General features: G+C 45.1%; 1 protein-coding gene across 1 annotated transcript in view; it reads right to left on the bottom strand.

Annotated features, from left to right (window-relative positions):
* Positions 1-2896: 2896 nt before the first annotated feature.
* LOC148476876 (sulfotransferase 1 family member D1-like) overlaps positions 2897-22250 on the bottom strand; it is a 33815-nt gene continuing 14461 nt past the window's right edge. The window contains exons 3-8 of the mRNA XM_088457507.1: positions 18923-19048; positions 18310-18407; positions 13125-13251; positions 10073-10167; positions 7312-7492; positions 2897-5475 (exon numbers count right to left, since the gene is read on the bottom strand). Coding sequence (XP_088313633.1) covers positions 5363-5475; positions 7312-7492; positions 10073-10167; positions 13125-13251; positions 18310-18407; positions 18923-19048 — 740 coding nt within the window. The 3' untranslated portion in view covers positions 2897-5362. The remainder of the gene's footprint in view (positions 5476-7311; positions 7493-10072; positions 10168-13124; positions 13252-18309; positions 18408-18922; positions 19049-22250) is intronic.

Below are 22250 nucleotides of genomic sequence, written 5' to 3'. Positions count from 1 at the left end.
CTTACACCACATAACCGTGACAACAAGTATCTGTCCCTCCTGTCTCAGCCATCTCTACCTCACCTACTTCCTGCACTCAGGTCCCCCTCTACACACTCATGCCTCATGTCACCTGTCCGTCTCCCCTCTCCCCTAGATTGTAAGCTCCTAGGAGCAGGGTCCTCCTCCCCACTGTCTCACAGCCTTCTTCTCTAGCACTTCTATGACAGCCTTCACCTTCCCAGCTATACTGTGTATGGAAAATTGTGTTGCTAATTGTTACTTGTGCTCTGGGCCTAATTCAGACCCGCTCGCGTCCCGCAGGACGCTCGCAAGCGGGTCGATGGTGCCCTAATGCGCATGCGCACGACGGAGGGAGCTCTGTCGTGCACATGCGCGAGACCCGGCGAGCGACGGGGTAGCCGTCGCTCGGGGTCTCGCACCAAAGGGGGCGTGCTGTCGATGGTGACTGACAGCACGCCCCCTTTGTGGGCGTGCTGGGGGCGTGGCTTCCAGACGGAGGCGTTCCCATGGGAACGCCTACCGTCTGGGTCCGGCCCCACTGACATCAGTAGTGATGTCAGTGGGAGTGATTTTGGCTCTGATAGAGCCAAAATCACTCCAGGGCTTGCGGCAGCGAGACCCTACCACAGGGTCTCATCGCAAGCCCGATGGTCACGATGGTCTTTGACCATCGCGACCATCATCATGGACGCTCGCTATAGCTGTGGGTGGTCACCCACAGCTTTACGAGCGTCCAGGAGGACGCTCCATTTTCATGGAGGAGGGCCCTGATTCAGAGCGAGCGCTCTGGTCAGAGTGTCCGGCACTGAATCAGGCCCACAGAACCTATCTCAAGCCCGACGGTCGCGATGGTCTTGACCATCGCGACCATCATCATGGACGCTCGCATAAGCTGTGGGTGGTAACAGCTTTGCCGTGGAAAATCCAACCACAAGCACTGCGAGCAGTTCAGACGCCTTTCGGTGTACTCGATTAATAAAAAAAATAGCGGAGATGACGTAGGATGCGAGCGGCCAGGGGGCGTCTTTACAAAATAGCGAGTGCATGTTTTGTTCGCTCGCTCAGACATAGAGGCGTCAACAGACCGCAAAGAGCGAGCGCTCAATTTAAATAGCCGGCCCCTTTTTCTGAACGAGCGAGCGCAAATAGCGTACGGCTCTGAATCAGGCCCTCTGTACGGATAGGAGAAGGCAGCAGTGGGCGTCACTATACTGAGGTTGTACTTACACTGTATGGATATGAGGCAGCAGTGGGCGTCCCTATACTAAGGCCATGCTTACACTGTACGGATATGAGGCAGCAGTGGGCGTCCCTATACTAAGGCCATGCTTACACTGTACGGATATGAGGCAGCAGTGGGCGTCCCTATACTAAGGCCATGCTTACACTGTACGGATATGAGGCAGCAGTGGGCGTCCCTATACTAAGGCCATGCTTACACTGTACGGATATGAGGCAGCAGTGGGCGTCCCTATACTAAGGCTGTGCTTACACTGTACGGATAGGAGGCCGCAGTGGGCGTCCCTATACTAAGGCCATGCTTACACTGTACGGATATGAGGCAGCAGTGGGCGTCCCTATACTCAGGCTGTGCTTACACTGTACGGATAGGAGGCCGCAGTGGGCGTCCCTATACTAAGGCTGTGCTTACACTGTACGGATATGAGGCAGCAGTGACCATCCCTATACTCAGGCTGTGCTTACACTGTACGGATAGGAGGCCGCAGTGGGCGTCCCTATACTCAGGCTGTGCTTACACTGTACGGATATGAGGCAGCAGTGGGCGTCCCTATACTAATGCTGTGCTTACACTGTACGGATATGAGGCAGCAGTGACCGTCCCTATACTAAGGCTGTGCTTACACTGTACGGATATGAGGCAGCAGTGACCGTCCCTATACTAAGGCTGTGCTTACACTGTACGGATATGAGGCAGCAGTGACCGTCCCTATACTAAGGCTGTGCTTACACTGTACGGATATGAGGCAGCAGTGACCGTCCCTATACTAAGGCTGTGCTTACACTGTACGGATAGGAGGCCGCAGTGGGCGTCCCTATACTAAGGCTGTGCTTACACTGTACGGATATGAGGCAGCTGTGGGCGTCCCTATACTCAGGCTGTGCTTACACTGTACGGATATGAGGCAGCAGTGGGCGTCCCTATACTAAGGCTGTGCTTACACTGTACGGATAGGAGGCAGCAGAGGGTTAGGGTTGGCTGCGAGAGGGGAAGGTTAGGCAACTGGCGGGGAGCAGAGGGTTAGGGTTGGCTGCGAGAGGGGAAGGTTAGGCAACTGGCGGGGAGGGTTAGGATTAGGCTGTGTTAGGGATGGTTAGACTGCAGTAGTGGAGGGTTAGGCTTTAAGAGTGAAGGTTAGGGTTAGGCTGCAGGAGGGTAGGGTTAGGCAGTGTTGAGGAGGGTTAGGGATAGACTTTGGGAGTGAAGGTTAGGGCTAGGCTGCAGGGGAAAGGTTAGGGTTAGTCTGTTGGAGGGGGGTGTTAGGCTGCAGGTTAGGGTTAGTATGTGGGAGAGGAGAGTTAGGGTTAGGCTGCTGGAGTAGAGGTTTAGGATTAGGCTGCGGGGCGGAAGATTAGGGTTATAGGTTAACGTTGCTATCAGAACTATCGCAGGATCAGCCGGAACTCACCGTCAGCTGACTGTCTGACCCAAAAGACATCACTGTAGCTGTCGGATCCAATGTGTTAGGTAAGTCACTGCTGGACCACCAGGAAAGTTTAGGCGACATTCTATTGATGAATGACAACGTGGTAAATGTTGGCATGCCAAGCATGCTGCATGTCGTTGTGAATGTCGACAAAATATACCTAATCTAAACAAAGGACATTGGGCAGAACTTGGGAAGCAACAAAGCTTTATTCTTAGAATACGCAGACAATATAGAGAGCCAGGAAAGGAATTTATAGAGAACGTGTGTCTGTTGGTCAATCTGTGAGGACAAACGTTTCTGGATGGAGTGCGATGAAGAATGATTAGAAAAGATTAGAGGCAGGGAGGCTTGCTAGTAGCAGGTCACAGTAATCCAAATGGGTATCGGATATTAGAAGGAATCAGAGTATTGGCTGTACAACAGCAAAGGAGATGGAAGATCATTGCAGTGTTACAGAGGTAAACGTTTCAGGTTCAAATAAGAATATGAACATAAGAAGAGATCCAGAGGGAGGAGGCAAATGTCACTATAGGCAATGTGCTTTAGTGACAGGATTCAGGACCATACTATTAGCGAATGATATTGGAGATGGATATCGGACCATGTTTTGGGAAAATATAAGGAACTCAGGGCCTGATTCAGCAAGGATCGCAACTGCTTAAGTACGCAATCGGCTGATTGAGTTCTGCGCATGCATCGCAGTGGGCGTGTGCGAACCAGCTGTTGCGATCGAGACTTAGATCGCAGTGATTACGCAGACCCATTGCAGAGTGATTGACAGGAAGTACCGTTTGGGGGAAGTGACGGGGGGAGGGGTGGTCGGTGAAACGCAGGACTCATGAGGTTAGTAATTCCTGAGTAAGGTCAGGGCTTGTGTAAGTACGCGTGAGGCTGCGGTGGTACTCTATGTTACCGATGGTTTTGCAGTCTTGCTAAACATTACGGCTATAATCACACAGCAAGTAAATAGTCGCTGCGCGTAACTAGGGTAATGTACCTTGATGACTCTGCCACGTGACGCATGCGCACATTGGCGATTATCACTCAACCCGAAAACATCGGCATATGGTACAACTCAAAGTCAGTCCCGTTGTTGGCCAAAGTCTACAATTATACTTCTATATTGTATGCGCGCCAACGCCTACGGCACCCACTGACAGATCCAACTCACAATGATATAATATTGTACTATTTATTTGCGTGTGTCATTGAGCAGAGAGGCTTTTGGAGCTCTTAAAGAGATTAAAATAGAAAGTGCAGAGTATTATAAGTGGAATAAGCTGAATAATTACTATACCATTAGTAATTTGGTCCTGGTTGGATTGTATTGTGGTGTCTAGAGTCAACAGGTGGATTGGAGTGAATTGTGTATCGATTACTGTGGAACTTCTTTCAATTATCGGTGCTATTTCATCGATTTTGTCCTTTTTTTGTCTCTATAATCTCTTTTACCTTCTATATTGTGTTTTATCGTTTTTGCTCAAAGTTACACTCCGGTCCCCGATGTTCTATCTTTTTGATAGTCTAAACGTTGCCACCGATCTTACTATATGTAATAAATATACCGTGGTGGTTTTAGCAATAATCCTTGTGTGGTATATACTAGTTGAGTATAAAAGGTTACAGGTGTTGGGGGAGAGGTTTCCCGAATGGATCTCAGGTGGACAGAAGAGCCATTTATTACCCCCTGAGGTCTGTGCAGATTCAGGTGGGTGCACTGTCTGTATTTTAAACAGAGAGCTAGCAAGAAGAGTCTTAGGGTTGTATTTACTAAAGTGCGGGTTTTTAGTTGCCCATAACTAGAATCTGATTGGTTGCTATGGGTAACATCTCCAATTCTAAAAACCCGCACTTTAGTAAATATACCCCATACTACGTGGGCATCACTTGTACCCGGCATCACACAAGAGGTGTGTATCAAAGGGGTGCTACATTAGTATGTTAGTGCAATGTTAGTAATATGTTAATTTAGGTTTTTTAGCTAAGGTGCGTACACACGGTATGATTAAAATGGACGATATGAACGATAACGATATCAATCATATCGTTATCGTTCATATAGTGCAATTTTCGGTGCCCAATGACCTGCGATGCACGGGCACGTATGGACGATATCGATATCATCCATCGCCCGTGCATGCAAGCCACCCTGATCGATATCGACCAGGTTACTATAGGACCCGCGATCATTGATCGCGGATCACTATAGTCGTTGGTGAGTTGGTGGTGTGCTGGATGATCGATATTGATCATCCAGCACACCTGGGAGATCGTAAAACGATATAGTTGTCGATCGTCCCATGTGTACGCACCATAAGTTTGCATGCAAATAGTAAAGGGAATACAGTGTGTGCTGAACAAATAGACCAGTATGAGGGAGTCTCTCTACCTGGGTGTGAGAGGTGCTTCATTTTGGAAGAAGGGCCAAGTGCTGATGTGGCCAGCTCCATAATCCCAAAGTCATCTAAGTGAGAAAATATTACATTTAGGGGCCTATGTATCAAAGCATGATGAGAGATAAAATTGTGAGGAGAAAAAGCATTAACCAATCAGCTGCTAACTGTCATTTTTCAAACACAGCCTATAAAATGTAAGTTTGAAGCTGATTGGTTGGTGATTTATCTCTCACAATTTTATGTCTCATCAAGCTTTGATACCTTAATGTGGATTACAGGATGTAATACAGAGAATCAGTCCTCGAAGCGGAAGGTCAGGTCAGTGTCGGACATCTCCTTCTTATAATATTCATCAAGTATTTCATTCTGAGACATTGTGAGATGGTTTTTCCAGTCACCACAGGTTCCTGAGGACATAGAGAAATTGGGATGAAGAATCTGAAGGCTATGCGATTTATTCCCATGTGTAAAAACAATAAAGAAAATAATTATAATATACTACAAAGTGTAAATGTTCTTCATGGTAAGGGTACTTTCTCCTGGGGCAAACATTTGCACTTGTCATGCAGCAGCCAGGTAGTAGTATCCAGTCCAGGAGCATGGTTCTCGTAACCGCAGCTAGTTTTATTAGCAGCACAAATAAATAAAACATAAAAGTAAATCCTGGCCTGTCCGACTCTATCTATACTCAAAGACACCCCCTTTATCAGCCTCTCACAGGTGGTCTAGCAATCAAGGCTGCTACTCAGCTCCTACCAGGCAGAAGCTAAAAACCTAGGGCACATTTGTATATCTCTACCTTTCCAGTGTTTTTGTCACACATGGCTATTAATAATATTAATGTTTCAAATATTATATTATTCATTATTGTCTTTAGAGCACTCAGGGCTCTATTTACTACAATCCGCATATTGAATGCAGATTGTAGTGTGATATTAACGACTGAATTCGAATTGCGAATTCAGACAATATCACAGGGATTTACTATAAATATAACTACGATAAAGCTCTGACCCTGAGAATCCCCTTCGGAGCCTTATCACGGTATTTTCGCAAAAAATACAGTGACTAAGTGCCTGCGCATGTGCCGACCTGCCGTCGCTGCTACCCCCCCTGGCGCTAAGCCCCGTCCCCGGTGCTAAGCCCCGCCCCCACGATCGCAGACCCCCCGCGAACCCCCCACTCCCTTAATTACACTTACCTGCATGATCCGGGCCTCCGGTGATGTTCTCCATTCCTCCACTCAGGTGATCTCCCATACTGCACTGGGACCCGATCACCTGATGACCGGGCAGCAGTGCACTATGGGAGATCAGCTGACTGGAAGGGAGTCATCACCGGAGGGCCGATCACCGGTCCCTGGAGTCAGGTAAGTAATTTTTTTTTTTTACTATTTTTTTTTTCTTTTTTTTTACAGTAATCAGATGCGGTCTGTTTATACCACACAGCTGATTACTGGGACCGACTCCCGGCTCTGCTCTCCCCGTTAGAGCAGGGCAGGAGGCCGGTAACCGGGGGAGACCCTGGATAACGCCACCTCCAGGTGGCGTTATTATCACAGGGCTTTCCCCGATATTTTTTCACATTTTATTTTTAGTAGCTCTGGTCGGATCACATTTCCCATTACAGTTATGGGAAATGCAATCTGCTTTACTAAAAATAAGTGATACTTAGGGGTTGGAGTAGAATTTTACGAATTCTACTCCAATTGCCCTGTAATAACTATATGTGATACTAAAATAATGGAAAGGGTGTGAAAACACAAAACACCCTTTTTCACTTTATTTTAGTCAAAATAATGGCCCTCATTAAGAGCCGTACGCTCTGAGCAGAGCGCACGCTCTGAATGAGGGCCGCCCTCCATAAAAATGGAGCGTCCTCCTGGACGCTCGTATAGCTGTAGGTCACCACCCACAGCCTATACGAGCGTGCAGTTTGATGGCCGCGATGGTCGTGACCATCGAAACTGTGAGCCGGAGCCTGTGGTTGAGGTTTTCAACCGCAAGCCCCGGAGTGATTTTGGCTCTATCCGGCTTCTGACGGAAGGCGTTCCCGTGGGAACGCCCCCGTCAGGGAGGCACGCCCCCGGCATGCCCACCAAAGGGGGCGTGCTGTCAATCAACATCGACAGCACGCCCCCTTTGATAAGACACAACGAGCGAAGGACTTTCCTTCGCTCGTCGCGTCTGGCGCATGCGCACGACGGAGCTCCCTCCGTCGTGATTGGAGAGAACAGTCTGTACCTTTCCTCATGAAGGGAGAGATGGTATGGTCCATGACTGAGGTAGGAACGCTGGTGTAGTTGGCCATTTTGTTCTGTTTCATAGCCGTAAAAGTCGTGTGCTGGTGGATTTTCTCCAGAACGTCTTCCGACAGATCCTTCCCTAAGAACTTCATCACTTTCCTGATCTCACGCTTTGGGTCCTGTAGCCGGAGAATGATAGAGAGGTGAGGAAGCAATGTCCCCCTAATCCCCAATGTGCGCACAGGTAGCCATTTTTCTGGGAAGGGAAAGATGATAATGGGCCCGGTTCTGAATCAGATGCAGCCACATCCATGTCTGGGTCTATTGCCAATCGCTCGTCTGCAACATTATACAAATGCTGCTACAAAGGCCTTCCCCAGTGTACATCCGTGCATATGGAAGTGTCAGGACTGGGACGCCTCACTCTAAGTGTCTATATACGCTGAAATCATCCTCGGCCCATCTTTAGACGCCACCATCACTCGCACTGTTCAAAACTTTAAGCTACGGCAGGTGTAGATATTTCATCAGAGTATGGCCCCCAATGAGTATGCAACCACTCACACCTATAACACGGCCATTAGAATGACCATAAATGAGTAATGGATGTTGCTATGTGTGTGCTATTTGGCGGTGGTCTGCAGAGTTACATAGCAACGCCAACATTATTCCAAGTACACGAAACAGTCCAGGTTCTTAACCAGTTGTCAGGTTTATCGAGGTGTATTAGTAGGAACTGGTTCCGCCACACTCACAGTTACACACTGATTAATCTGGATGGAGCGGATCTTGAGCGGAACATACAGAGTACCAGCTGGTGTTGTATGAAAATAGTGCTGCAAGCATATGCAGGATATACAGGACGTATACAGGATAATGTGACAGGGTGTCTGGAGCTAAGTTCACTGTGGCGCTCATACACCATGACAAGATGGCACTGAGCATGCTCAGAAGACCAAACGGTGGACATCTTGGTAAAGTAGGATGCTTCAAGTAAGGAACTTGCCTACTTTTGATAAAGCATTTCAGGGAGAGTGTGAAAGCAGCACCTACGAGCGTGGTGGTAAAGTGGGCGTGTACTGCTACATCTGAGAGGCGTGTCATACATGTGATGGGCGTGTACTGCTACATCTGAGAGGCGTGTCATACATGTGATGGGCGTGTACTGCTACATCTGAGAGGCGGGTCATACATGTGATGGGCGTGTACTGCTACATCTGAGAGGCGTGTCATACATGTGAGGGGCGTGTACTGCTACATCTGAGAGGCGTGTCATAATACTGACTTACATCCACATGTAAATGAGCCCCAAAGCAGTTAGTAAGATCTACTTGTTGATGAAAACACACTGATACTTTTCAGAAACTGCTCATAGCCATAGGGATCATTGTGCCTAATACCCAATACCGGGAAATGGCACTGATTGTACAATTTGAAAGTATTATTATTATCCTTTATTTATATGGCGCCACAAGTGTGCCGCAGCGCCTTACATAGTACATAGAACTAATAAGTGAACAAGAAACAAGTAACTTACAGTACATTACAGTGCAGGACAAGGACACGACTTATATACATTGCTGCAATAGCGATTAAAGCACTCACAATAAGCAGCCGGGAGTTGGCAGTCACGTGTTAGGTGCCCTTATGCAGAGGCACCGCGAGGGGGGGGGGCCCGGGCTTCCAGAGGGGCCTGGCGGGGCCCAGGTCCGACGCTTCCTCCCGCCTCCCTCCCTCACAGCAGCCCAGCACGTGGGAGATTGCTAGCAGTTGCTAAGCAGCAGCCACAGCAATCTCCTCTGCCTGAGGGGGGGGAGCGATCACACTGATCGTGCTCCCCTCTGGCTTTGCGCTGGGCTGAGGGGCTCACAGCGCCCCCTCCCCGGCGAGCAGCGACGCTTAGCGCCCCCTCCCGCGATTAGGCCACGCCCCCTCTTTACCGGGGCCCGGCGGCACTCTCTACGGCCCTGCCCTTATGGGGAGTAAAGAGTAGAAGGAAATGTAAAGAGAAGCACATGGGGGGAGAGGTCCCTGCTCGTGAGAGCTTACATCCTATGTATATATCTGTTTTTTTTTATATAAGTGATTTTGTGATGTACACGCGTGGTAAATAGTAACCAGTGGAAAGAAGTATTTAAGGCGTAAGAAGGAGTTTGGGTTTATCGCAGAGCACAGATTGTACAGCCATACGCACAGATACACCAATATGCAGCGGAGACATGTATGGTAGCAGGTAATGCTGCATAATGTGGGGTCACCTTGAAACTAAGCACTACTAATCGGTGTAGTACCGTGACGCTCAAACGCAATGGCAAGATGGCGCTCAAACGCAGTGGCAAGATGGCGCTACACATGTGCAGAAGAGCTACCGTCAGCCATCTTGGAAAAAGAGCAGATACTTCACAAAGGGGCATCGTGGAGACAACGCAGCAGCGCTCTCCTTATACCAACGATCTTATGGGCATATACTGTACATATTGTAATCTAGAAATGGAGATGTAATAATCAGTTTATAGGGACTGATGCAATGCAATGGAGCGATTATCGGTAAACTGCGCAGGCGTCAAGGTGAGTTACCGTAATTGCTCGCAGCCACTTTTTACTCTCAGTGTGATTGACAGTCAGGGCGATTTTTTGGGGAGGTAACGGGAAGTGTGTCAATAAACACAGGTATGGCGTGACCGATTTTGGGGCCCACGTTTGTGTCTTAGTTCCGCGCCCGTTCTGAGTGGCCCTAGGGTCACCCTCTCAGACCTCACCTCTAATAGGTCCTCATAGAAGAGGTAGAGGACATTTCTCTGGCGTCTGATCTTCCACCAGCTCTTCACGTGGTGACTCCATGACCCAAAGCAAACTGCAAACACATATAAGTCATTAGTACATTAATAATGAATGGGAATTTATCAGTGGCAGATCTGGCCTAGAGGCTGCAGCAGTAAAATCTGCCACCTCAGTGACTGTACTGGTTACACTGAGTGACTGGACGTGGCTTCCCATTGGCAACGCCACCTGCCAGTCACATACACAACAGGCAGCCCCAGGGGGAGTGATTCTTCTCCTCTCGGCAGCAGCAGCGGCAGCCCCCTCATCCAAAAGAGTAGGATGGGTGGAATTCAGTTGATTACGCGGTCCGGATCTCCCGTCTAAAGCGACAGGAGATCGCGGGCCGCTATTCAATTGCTGCCATTTTTCGTGCTGATCGCGCCCATAGAGGTCAGGTTTAGCCACGTAAAGAAGCTAAACCTGACCAAAGTGCTGGGCGCGACCGCAAAAAGTGATGTTTGGGTGCCCAAACATGTCACTTTTCGCACATTTCAGCTCTCATTCCCCTGGGGCTGCGAGCTGAAATGTAGCGCTGGCAGCTGATCGCGGCCGACAGGAGGAAGAATTGAATAGCTCCATGGGGCGCGATAGGGGCTGGAAACAATTGAATTCCGCCCTATATGTCCGTTCTGTGGTCATTGGCACTCCATGCAAGCTTTCAGTGATATCAGACTGTACAGAGGTGAATACAGTATGCTTCATACAATGATGTCGGTGATATCAGACTGTACAGAGGTGAATACAGTATGCTTCATACAATGATGTCGGTGATATCAGTCTGTACAGAGGTGAATAGAGTATGCTTCATACAATGATGTCGGTGATATCAGTCTGTACAGAGGTGAATACAGTATGCTTCATACAATGATGTCGGTGATATCAGACTGTACAGAGGTGAATACAGTATGCTTCATACAATGATGTCGGTGATATCAGACTGTACAGAGGTGAATACAGTATGCTTCATACAATGATGTCGGTGATATCAGACTGTACAGAGGTGAATAGAGTATGCTTCATACAATGATGTCGGTGATATCAGACTGTACAGAGGTGAATACAGTATGCTTCATACAATGATGTCTGTGATATCAGACTGTACAGAGGTGAATAGAGTATGCTTCATATAATGATGTCTGTGATATCAGACTGTACAGAGGTGAATAGAGTATGCTTCATACAATGATGTCGGTGATATCAGTCTGTACAGAGGTGAATACAGTATGCTTCATACAATGATGTCGGTGATATCAGACTGTACAGAGGTGAATACAGTATGCTTCATACAATGATGTCGGTGATATCAGACTGTACAGAGGTGAATACAGTATGCTTCATACAATGATGTCGGTGATATCAGACTGTACAGAGGTGAATACAGTATGCTTCATACAATGATGTCGGTGATATCAGACTGTACAGAGGTGAATAGAGTATGCTTCATACAATGATGTCGGTGATATCAGACTGTACAGAGGTGAATAGAGTATGCTTCATACAATGATGTCGGGGATATCAGACTGTACAGAGGTGAATAGAGTATGCTTCATACAATGATGTCGGTGATATCAGTCTGTACAGAGGTGAATACAGTATGCTTCATACAATGATGTCGGTGATATCAGACTGTACAGAGGTGAATACAGTATGCTTCATACAATGATGTCGGTGATATCAGACTGTACAGAGGTGAATAGAGTATGCTTCATACAATGATGTCGGTGATATCAGTCTGTACAGAGGTGAATAGAGTATGCTTCATACAATGATGTCGGTGATATCAGACTGTACAGAGGTGAATACAGTATGCTTCATACAATGATGTCGGTGATATCAGACTGTACAGAGGTGAATACAGTATGCTTCATACAATGATGTCGGTGATATCAGACTGTACAGAGGTGAATACAGTATGCTTCATACAATGATGTCGGGGATATCAGACTGTACAGAGGTGAATAGAGTATGCTTCATACAATGATGTCGGTGATATCAGACTGTACAAATGAATAGAGTATGCTTTATACAATGATGTCAGTGATATCAGACTGTACAGAGGTGAATACAGTATGCTTCATACAATGATGTCGGTGATATCAGTCTGTACAGAGGTGAATAGAGTATGCTTCATACAATGATGTCGGTGATATCAGACTGTACAGAGGTGAATAGAGTATGCTTCATACAATGATGTCGGTGATATCAGACTGTACAGAGGTGAATACAGTATGCTTCATACAATGATGTCGGTGATATCAGACTGTACAGAGGTGAATACAGTATGCTTCATACAATGATGTCAGTGATATCAGACTGTACAGAGGTGAATACAGTATGCTTCATACAATGATGTCGGGGATATCAGACTGTACAGAGGTGAATAGAGTATGCTTCATACAATGATGTCGGTGATATCAGACTGTACAGAGGTGAATAGAGTATGCTTCATACAATGATGTCGGGGATATCAGACTGTACAGAGGTGAATAGAGTATGCTTCATACAATGATGTCGGTGATATCAGACTGTACAGAGGTGAATACAGTATGCTTCATACAATGATGTCGGTGATATCAGTCTGTACAGAGGTGAATACAGTATGCTTCATACAATGATGTCGGTGATATCAGACTGTACAGAGGTGAATACAGTATGCTTCATACAATGATGTCGGTGATATCAGACTGTACAGAGGTGAATACAGTATGCTTCATACAATGATGTCGGTGATATCAGACTGTACAGAGGTGAATACAGTATGCTTCATACAATGATGTCGGTGATATCAGACTGTACAGAGGTGAATACAGTATGCTTCATACAATGATGTCAGTGAAGAGACTGAGCTATGCTATATGTAGACCAGGCAGCAATACACCATATACTATAACCAACATATTTTTTCATTCATACCCTTATCATGCTACTAGACATGTTGATAATGGTCTGTACACTTGACCACATATTAAACATATTGTACTAACACACCTGTGCCCGTTATAAATTCATGTAGAAATTCCTCAAACGTCCCCGGCTCTGGGTGGACAATGGCCATCCGGTAGAAATGATAGTAGGATACGAGCACATCCTTAGGGTTCCGGGCTACGTATATGATCTGTGGGGACATGCAGGATTTACCATTCCAGGAAAAACAGACTATATAATGGCGCTCTGTCAGTGAGCATAACCTACAGTGCAGTCATCGCCGCATTCAGGTTTATAGTGATAATAACGCCACCTGGAGATGGCGATAGGCAGGGCTTCCCCTCACGCCAGATCACCAATCGACTGAAGGAGGTAAGGGTAAGTTACGATGGGGGCACTTGCGCAGAACCACTATCAGGGGAAGGGGGGGCAGCGCTTACGGAGAACCACTCTCAAGGTATTTTTTGCGAAAACAATACAAAAAGGATTCACAAGGACAGAGCTTTATCGCAAGCTCGGTCCCTAATTGCGATATTTGATACATTCTTGGTACATTTTCAAATATTGCATTGCGAATCCTGGCGAATTTAGCACATGGCATCCATATCTGGGATGCGGATTGAGATAAATAGGGCGAAGAGAGATGTGCCTGATCTAACGCCCTCAAGCCTCAATGTACTGGAGCAGCGCTGTAAAGAGGATTGGGCTGAAATGCCTGAAAAATGATGTATTAGGCTGCTAATCTCATACAGGAAATGACTACTTCTAGTTACTGCCGCTTAGGCTGATTCTCCAGGGTCCTGGGCCATGAGGCGTATTAACATTTCCGCGTATGGTTTCTTGCTGTAGTCTGTGATTTTGATAAAATCTTTAGTTATCAGGTGTTATAACTTGGTGAGGACTGGAGGATTGTTTATTATAATTTAAAACAAGAAAAATATTAAGCAATTCAAGGCGCTGTCAGATCAAATCATTTATGGTGGGTACACACTGGGCAATTAAAGTGGACGACTGAACGATAACGATATCGTTATCGTTCAGTCGTCCACTTTATCGTCCATTTTTAATCCCAAAACGATGAACGATAATGACGACGCGCGTTCCCGCGGGTCGTTCGTCATCATCGCTCATCGGGTTAACATGCAGGCCAACCTGACGATCTCGTCAGGTTGCTGCATGTTGGGGAATGGGGGAGAGAGCCCGGCGCTGAACGATATCGTTAATGATATCATTCAGCGGCTGTGCTCAATGTCATGAACGACATTGAGCACAGCCTGCCGGGGACACACTACACGATATCGCTCGGGAGCATATCGTGTAGTGTGTATGCACCATTAGTCACAAAATAGACAATAAAATACAAAAGGATAATAAAATACAATACAATAAAATACAGTTGTTCAACAAACCACTTCCCCAGTAATAAAACTCTGGATCCAAATGCGAAAAATATATCTGATACAGTTTTTACACCAAACTTTTGGATCTGACCTGGAGGTTGGAACAGGGTTCCAATCCGGATCAGACCCAGAATTTAGCCGGTGCCGACCCAGGATATTCCCGAGTCGGCGCCATTCACACTGGAGCCGTGTCTGCAGAAACCCGGCTTTTCCGACGTTGAAGAGAACGCTTGGAGATGACGTCATCTCCAAGCGCCACTGAGGCCAGCCAATCGGCAGGCAAGTGGCACGATCCAGGTCACCCTGACCTGGATCGTGCCGTTTACACAACAGGGTTTCACGGGTTATTTCAGTGTTAAACCCTGCTAGTTACCTGAGTTGGATCGTTGGGTCACTCGACCTGGCAATCCAAATCTTTCCCCTTTTACACCAAGGAGCTACCTGGGTTAACCCTGCAATAACCCGGGTTTTAGCTCTGGTGTAAAAGGGGTATGAGTGTAAAATAGAGAAGTTCTCTATATGTCAGCTGTAATTAACAATAACTGTATCCAAAAAAATAGCAACAGAGTCATAAATCTGTAAACACTTGCAAGAAATTGTATCCAATACATCATGTGTGTTTCTTCACTTGAAAAATCACTGTATTCTTCATTCTCTGAACAAAGCTATCCCTGTTCTGGATAGTGCATATAATGAACTTGTTAACAGAGGGCCTGAATCAGCAAGGATCGCCATTCTGTTTATACGCAACGCAACGCAACTAGGGGTAAATTTACTAAGAATCGAGCCTGATCGAGGTTTTTTTTTTTTTAAACTGGATCTGCATTGAGGAAACTCGGGTGATTTGGTGCTTCTGATACTCTCAAATTTGTTTTTAACTGAGATCGAGTTGGCCGATGGTGAAACAGATAGAGATTTCTCACCAGAGTTGCAAGTGTCTTCTCTCAGCCAAACTCCCCCGAGCAAGCAGCCTGCACATATCAGTGAGATATATGAAGAGTGCTTGTGTGTTATACCTATCAATAAAGGGTTAAAAAAAAAAGATGTAGGGTCTCCCCCCAAAAAAGCATAACCAGCCCTGGACTTCTCAGCCAGTCCTGGTTCCTAAATATACAGGGGGGAAATCGAGTAGGGTTAGCCCATATTTTAGGGCAAAAAAGAAAGTGGGGAGCAGCAGGTGCACACTATAAGCACTAAGAAACCTTACATTTAAAACCATGTTAATTATTGCAGTCTATTATAGCTATTGTGATTGTTCATATTCTTAGTGCTTATAGTGTGCACCTGCTCCTCCCCCCTTTCTATTTTGCTGTAGAACTACAGGTCTCAGCATGGTAGCACCTATTATCGTGTTTAATATTAGGATGTGCAGCCCAGCCCCTCCCTTCCCTCATATTTTAGGAACCAGCACTGGGTTGCTGAGCCTGTCCTGGTTTTAAAAATAGGGGGGAGGGATTGTGTAGGGGTCCCCCTATTTTTAAAACCAGCATCAGGGGTGTAATGCCACAGCCAGGGGACCCTCCACAGCCAAAGCATAATCACCCTAAGCCGGTCAGCCCAAGCCAGGGTTCTCAGGGGTTTGGAACCCCCAAATAAAGGGATCCCCTCTTCTCCCGAGCACCCCAGGTTTAGGCTGAAGCCTGGGGCTCTTCCCCGCACCCCCGGGCTGTGGGTACGGGAGTAATAGTAGTAAAAATAGTGATAAACTATTGTTTTTTACAGTGGAGCTACAGGTGCCAGCGTGCCTGCCCTTTGGCAGTGGAACTACAAGTGCCAGCAGACGGCCGGCACCTGTACCCCCGTTGTAAATAAAATAGTGAAAGAAACAAAAGACACCTACCACAATCACACATACTTACCTGCTGCCAGATGTTCTGTCCACTTCTCCAAGTACAATTCCAGTGGGTGTACCTGCAAAATAAATCCACCTCCTTCCTTGCGCTGGTCTTGGCAACACAAAAAAACACAAGTGTACCCGGTGCCATATCAGACACTTATAGGTATATGTGTTATCACATATACCTACCCATACGATGCATGCGCAGTGGGACTTCTGGGTCATAAAGACGGAAATCCCCTCTTCGCAAAGGACAGCTCTTTTGGGAAGAGCTTTTCCTTTACGATTATAATCGCAATTCAAAGGTACATACCGGCGTTATTAATAAAAAAAAAAAAAAGGAGAAAATCAGGGGACACCGCACTGGGGAGCACCAACAGATAGCGAGAGAGGGGGAGAGGTGAAATCATGAGAAGAGACAAAGGGGTCAGAGAGGTAGGGAGTCATCCAAGAGAGATAGAGTCCCATATAAACCAAAGATACCACTGTATGCTATGCTCTACATAAAGACTTACAAGACTCTGAGCTATAGCACGGATGGTAAATCAGTACAGAAGATATGCTAGGCTCTATAGGGAATACATACGAAATCTAAACCTAAAAGCCCGCGGGTGTCCACGCCCGGCTAACCTTCGATTTACAAGCCGGTGTTGGGCTCCCGGTGTAGGTAAAATGACCCATTGCCGGGATTAGACAGTCGGGCAGCCAACGGTCGGGATTCCGTCCATCGGCTTCCCCTCTATATAAAGGGTGGTCAGCTCAAACCTATAGCACGGATGGTAGATCAGTATGGAAGATAAGCTAGGCTCTATATATAGGGTGATAAGCTCAGACCTATAGCATGGATGGTAGATCAGTATGGAAGATAGGCTAGGCTCTATATATAGGGTGATAAGCACAGACCTATAGCATGGATGGTAGATCAGTATGGAAGAAGGGCTAGGCTCTATATATAGGGTGATAAGCTTAGACCTATAGCATGGATGGTAGATCAATATGGAAGATAGGCTAGACTCTATATATAGGGTGAATAGCTCAGACCTATAGCATGGATGGTAGCTCAGTATGGAAGATATGCTAGGCTCTATATATAGGGTGAATAGCTCAGACCTATAGCATGGATGGTAGATCAGTATGGAAGATAGGCTAGGCTCTATATATCGCGTGATAAGCACAGACCTATAGCACGGATGGTAGATCAGTATGGAAGATAGGCTAGGCTCTATATATAGGGTGATAAGCACAGACCTATAGCACAGATGGTAGATCAGTATGGAAGATAGGCTAGGCTCTATATATAGGATGATAAGCTCAGACCTATAGCATGGATGGTAGATCAGTATGGAAGATAGGCTAGGCTCTATATATAGGGTGATAAGCACAGATGGTAGATCAGTATGGAAGATAAGCTAGGCTCTATATATCGCGTGATAAGCTCAGACCTATAGCATGGATAGTAGATCAGTATGGAAGATAGGCTAGGATCTATATATAGGGTGAATAGCTCAGACCTATAGCATGGATGGTAGATCAGTATGGAAGATAGGCTAGGCTCTATATATAGGGTGATAAGCTTAGACCTATAGCATGGATGGTAGATCAGTATGGAAGATATGCTAGGCTCTATAAAAAGGCTGATAAGCTCAGACCTATAACACGAGTGATAGAGCAGGTTTTCCAGCAGAATCATTGCCACAAGCGTGAAAGACCAATCCGTACAATAAGTTTAGGAGGACCACGTCTACAAGATGCCTGATACATATAATATGGAATATGAGGCTCTGTAACAGTAGATATAGGACCAGCTCTACATCAACACATATAACTCCGCTATACAGCCTAAGAGATGGACCCTGCTCTGCATCAGGAGATACAGACTGAGCTATTGAGCAGGAGAGAAAGCCTCAGCGTTACAGCATGTAAGACAACCAGGCTGCATTGGAGAAAGGAAACCAGGTTCCTCGGTAGGAAGTGAGATAGATACAGTACAGAGCGGACCTCTGACCGGTACCTTGCAATTTTTTTCCCAAAAGCTCTCTGGAAGGAGATCTGCAGGTAAGTGTGATTTTATCAGTCGGTGAGACTCCAGGGCATTGAGTATTTCCGTACCTGTGGAAAAATACATGACAATAAGTACAAATAAAAGGAATAAATACACCTCGTGTTGCTTCTAGTAGTAGAGGGTAGAAGTCAGTGCTCACCATTAACATCAGTTTTAAAGGTAAAACTACAAATAAAGTTCTCCGAGATTAGTTTTAAAACTAGGCCAGGAATAATAGGCCAGGAATAACTGAAGTGTTTATAGTTTTAGAAAACTGTAACTGTGACATTTGGTCTATCCCTTTGCTAAAAAGTAGACATATCTGTTTAGGAGGATGGGCTAATGCACAGGGGGCTCTGTCAGTGAGATCGCTGCAAGCTGAAGAGAAACTGCAAATATGCTATGCTTTACTATTTCAGCTTTTTGTCCAATACAATCATCCTTTCAGTCACTGTCTGAGAAATGGCGTCCCTTTTTGTTTCAGAAATTATCTTTTAGGTTTATTTGCAGTTTTAAACTGCAAAATAATAAAGTACTACTAAATAATGTTATATTGTGTTCTACCGTATTGTGTTATTGTTACCTATGGACATGTTGGGAACGGCAAATTCCAGAAAGGGCACCCGTTCATATATGGCCCCTCTTTTAGTCTTCTCAATGTCTCCACCGCATAGAATCAGATCTGTAATCTCACTCACCCAGGTGGTACCTGAGAAATGACACATAGTGATTAGTAGTTACTATGTTCTTCTACAGAACACCACACGCCATTGTCAGTAACCATAAGTGTAAATAATAGGTCTATAAACAGCGAGTTATGATGTAATCAATTGAGTGCTCTCTACTGGAAATAATGTGCGTGCAGATGTTAACATTGCAGACTTATATAGGCACACACCAGCAGATGACTAAAACTATGAACAGCCCAGTCTCCACCATTACCATTGGTGTTGGTTTACTAATAGATTTAGCATGTACAGCTGTACTCACTGTTACATGTTCACTGGTAATGGAGCGAAGCTTAAGCGGAGCAGGGTTTCATACAACATGACTAGCTGGTGAGTGTATCCTGTAACATGTAGTAGTGCAGGATGCTGGAACAGCTTTAAACAGGTATACACTGGGGTCTCTCATGAGCTAAGTAGAATTCTGTCTCCCACCATTTCATTCTCAAACAGAACTAAGGTGGCTGCAGTCACATGTGCAGTAATACATCAGGTTGGTGGATGGACCTCCCTGCAAACTCTGGGTCCTAGTGTACAGCATGTTTGCATGGTGAGGAGTGCACAAGTGTCACCTTGCTACAAGCTTCTTCTAATGTTACACAAACATTTAATTTCAGATTTTCTGTAGCGACCTATAAAATAAGTTGGATTAATTCACTTGAAAAAGCATCAACACATCACATGACTTCAACTTGGCCTTCTCGGGAAGGTAGTAAAAGTTCCTGTACAGACTGCATGTGCAATAATAACAGTCTCTCGACTCACAAACTTGGAACTTCTGCAACTATCACAATTCTTGATGCTTTTCACCCTTTTGGTTTTTTAAATCTTGCACAGTCTCTTTTCTGCACCAAACAGACTTTGGTCTTGGCTTCTGGATATATTGACATTCACTGACTGCAATGTTTGCAAATTACTCTTGATATTTCTGAGGTGGTTTTCTGAAATTTGATCTTGCGAAACACCTTTTCTGCGGTTGAACTTCCACGCTGATAGTCTCTGACTTAGATATATTTTCAGCCGCTGGTATGTCCAAGGACACATACTTCCCTACACTACATATAAGCTTCCAACTTTTCTTCAATTTTGTGACTTAACAAGCTTTCTGGTATTTGGATTCCACAATCTGTAACCTTTGCTCTCATGGCAATAGAGAGCAAAGATTGCAGATATAGAATGCAGCTTTCATCTTTTCTCATTTGGTGTATGCACATAATGCTGTACTTCCGAAGGTTCTGCAATGTCTTACACTTGATTTTCTCTTTGACCACGCTTTAATAGGCGTTATGCCCTTTAGGGCAACTGTAGGAGAATGGTTCCTGAAATACACTGCTGTGGACATGGCGTCCTCCCAAAACTGCTTGTCTAAGCCTGCATCCTTAAGCATGCATCTTGCTCTCTCTACTAGTGTATGGGTTACTTGTTCACTGACACAATTTTACTCAAGAGTATAGGCAATGGTCAATTGATGCTTTTTTCCATATGTTCTTAAAAATTGTTCCACCTCTCTGTTGAGATATTCTACATCATTATTAGATCTCAGGGTCTTGAGTTTGTGACCTGTTTAATTTTTTACAAGTCTCTTGTAATTTACAATCTTTTTCACAACTTCAGATTATTCTCTGATGAAGTACATGTGTCATCCTTGTGAAGCCATCTATAAACGTCACAAAATATCTGTATCCACTCACATCTAAATGAACTATTTCAAGTGGTTTTGTAGCTCTGTTTGTTGATTTTGGAAATGGCTGATGACTTTATTTCCCCACAAAACAGCTTTCACATGCAGGTATCTCTGCATAAGTCACTGATATTTCTGTAGCTTCTGAACACTGTTGTATCCAAGGTGACCAAATCTTCTATGCCAAAGTTCCAGTGACATAGTTGTCATAATCGTGTAACAGTGCTGTGTATTAAGAACATACAATGACATCTTGTGCCTGAAGCTATGACAGTCCCTTTTCTGTTTCTCACAATGTAATTTCTTTAAGCAAAGTGAACTCTGGCCTTTCTGTTCTAGGACACTGATGGCAATAAGATTTTATCCCATTTCTGGTACATAAAGCACATATGGGATCTCTGTGACTTTTGCTCTTGTCCCAATTTTTAAGAGTGCTTTAATTGTCCCAACTGAAAGGACTTGATTGCCAATTCCTTAGATTATGATAGGCTCACATTTGGTGAACCGTTCTTCAATGTAGCTGAAATGTCGTGTTGCACCTGAGTCAATATATCAAAAATATTTTTAGCAGCTATCTGTTACAATCGGGGCTGACTCATCTTTGCTGTCAAATTTCTAGTTTTGCATAGGATCTACAATCTTTTGTCTGCATTCAATTGCTGTGATAATTGTAACACTTGAATTTCATTTTTTAGAATTTTTCACTTTTTGTATGTAATGCAGTTGCTTCAGCACTTGAATTGCAGGGTACACATTCCTGAAACTTTAATAGCTTTGCTCTGACCGTGTCTGTTGTTAACTTTGCTGTGTTTGCCTCTAACACCACAATCAGGAAGTCAAACTCAGTCATTAAGTTCTGCAGCATTACTGTAGCAATCTCTTCATCAACCACTTGCACTCAAACAGACATTAGTAGCTGAGAGACAGACATCATTTTGTCTGTGTATTAATCACACATACTGCTGCATTTATTCAACTGGGTGTTATATAATCAACATCTTAAATGTATCCTCTTCATGAGACCTCTATCTTGATACACTACTTGCAGTGCTGTCTCTTTTCCATGTATAGGCCGCTAATAGCTTGTATGTCTGGGTACTTTACACCTGTGTGCTTTACTGGGCGTGACAATATGATGGAAACCTGATTTAGTCATGGGAGACTAGGAGTCATGTAAACATGGGAGGTAAGTCTTTTTCTGATGGATCTCCTGCAACTTGCATGGGGCTGGTACAAGTGCAGATACTAATGATAATTGCTGCAGTCAGCATAAAATAAAATCAATGGTCAGCACGGGTTTCTGCTTGCACACACACAAAACCATGCATTAGTTCATTGGATACTCTCATTAGAATAAGGCAGTAAATCTGGCTTCCGCAACTGCAGGCAACTACAGCCACTTTGGCTGCCCTTCACCCTTTAAGTTTTACCTTTTAAAATGTCACATTCAATTTGCAAAACGCTGGGAATATTATCACGTTCAAAGGATTTATCTCTATTTATTC

The sequence above is a fragment of the Taudactylus pleione genome, unplaced genomic scaffold (assembly GCF_031769625.1).
Source record: "Taudactylus pleione unplaced genomic scaffold, aTauple2 ptg000762l, whole genome shotgun sequence".
NCBI lineage: Eukaryota > Metazoa > Chordata > Amphibia > Anura > Myobatrachidae > Taudactylus > Taudactylus pleione.
This window is presented reverse-complemented; position numbering and strand designations above follow the sequence as displayed.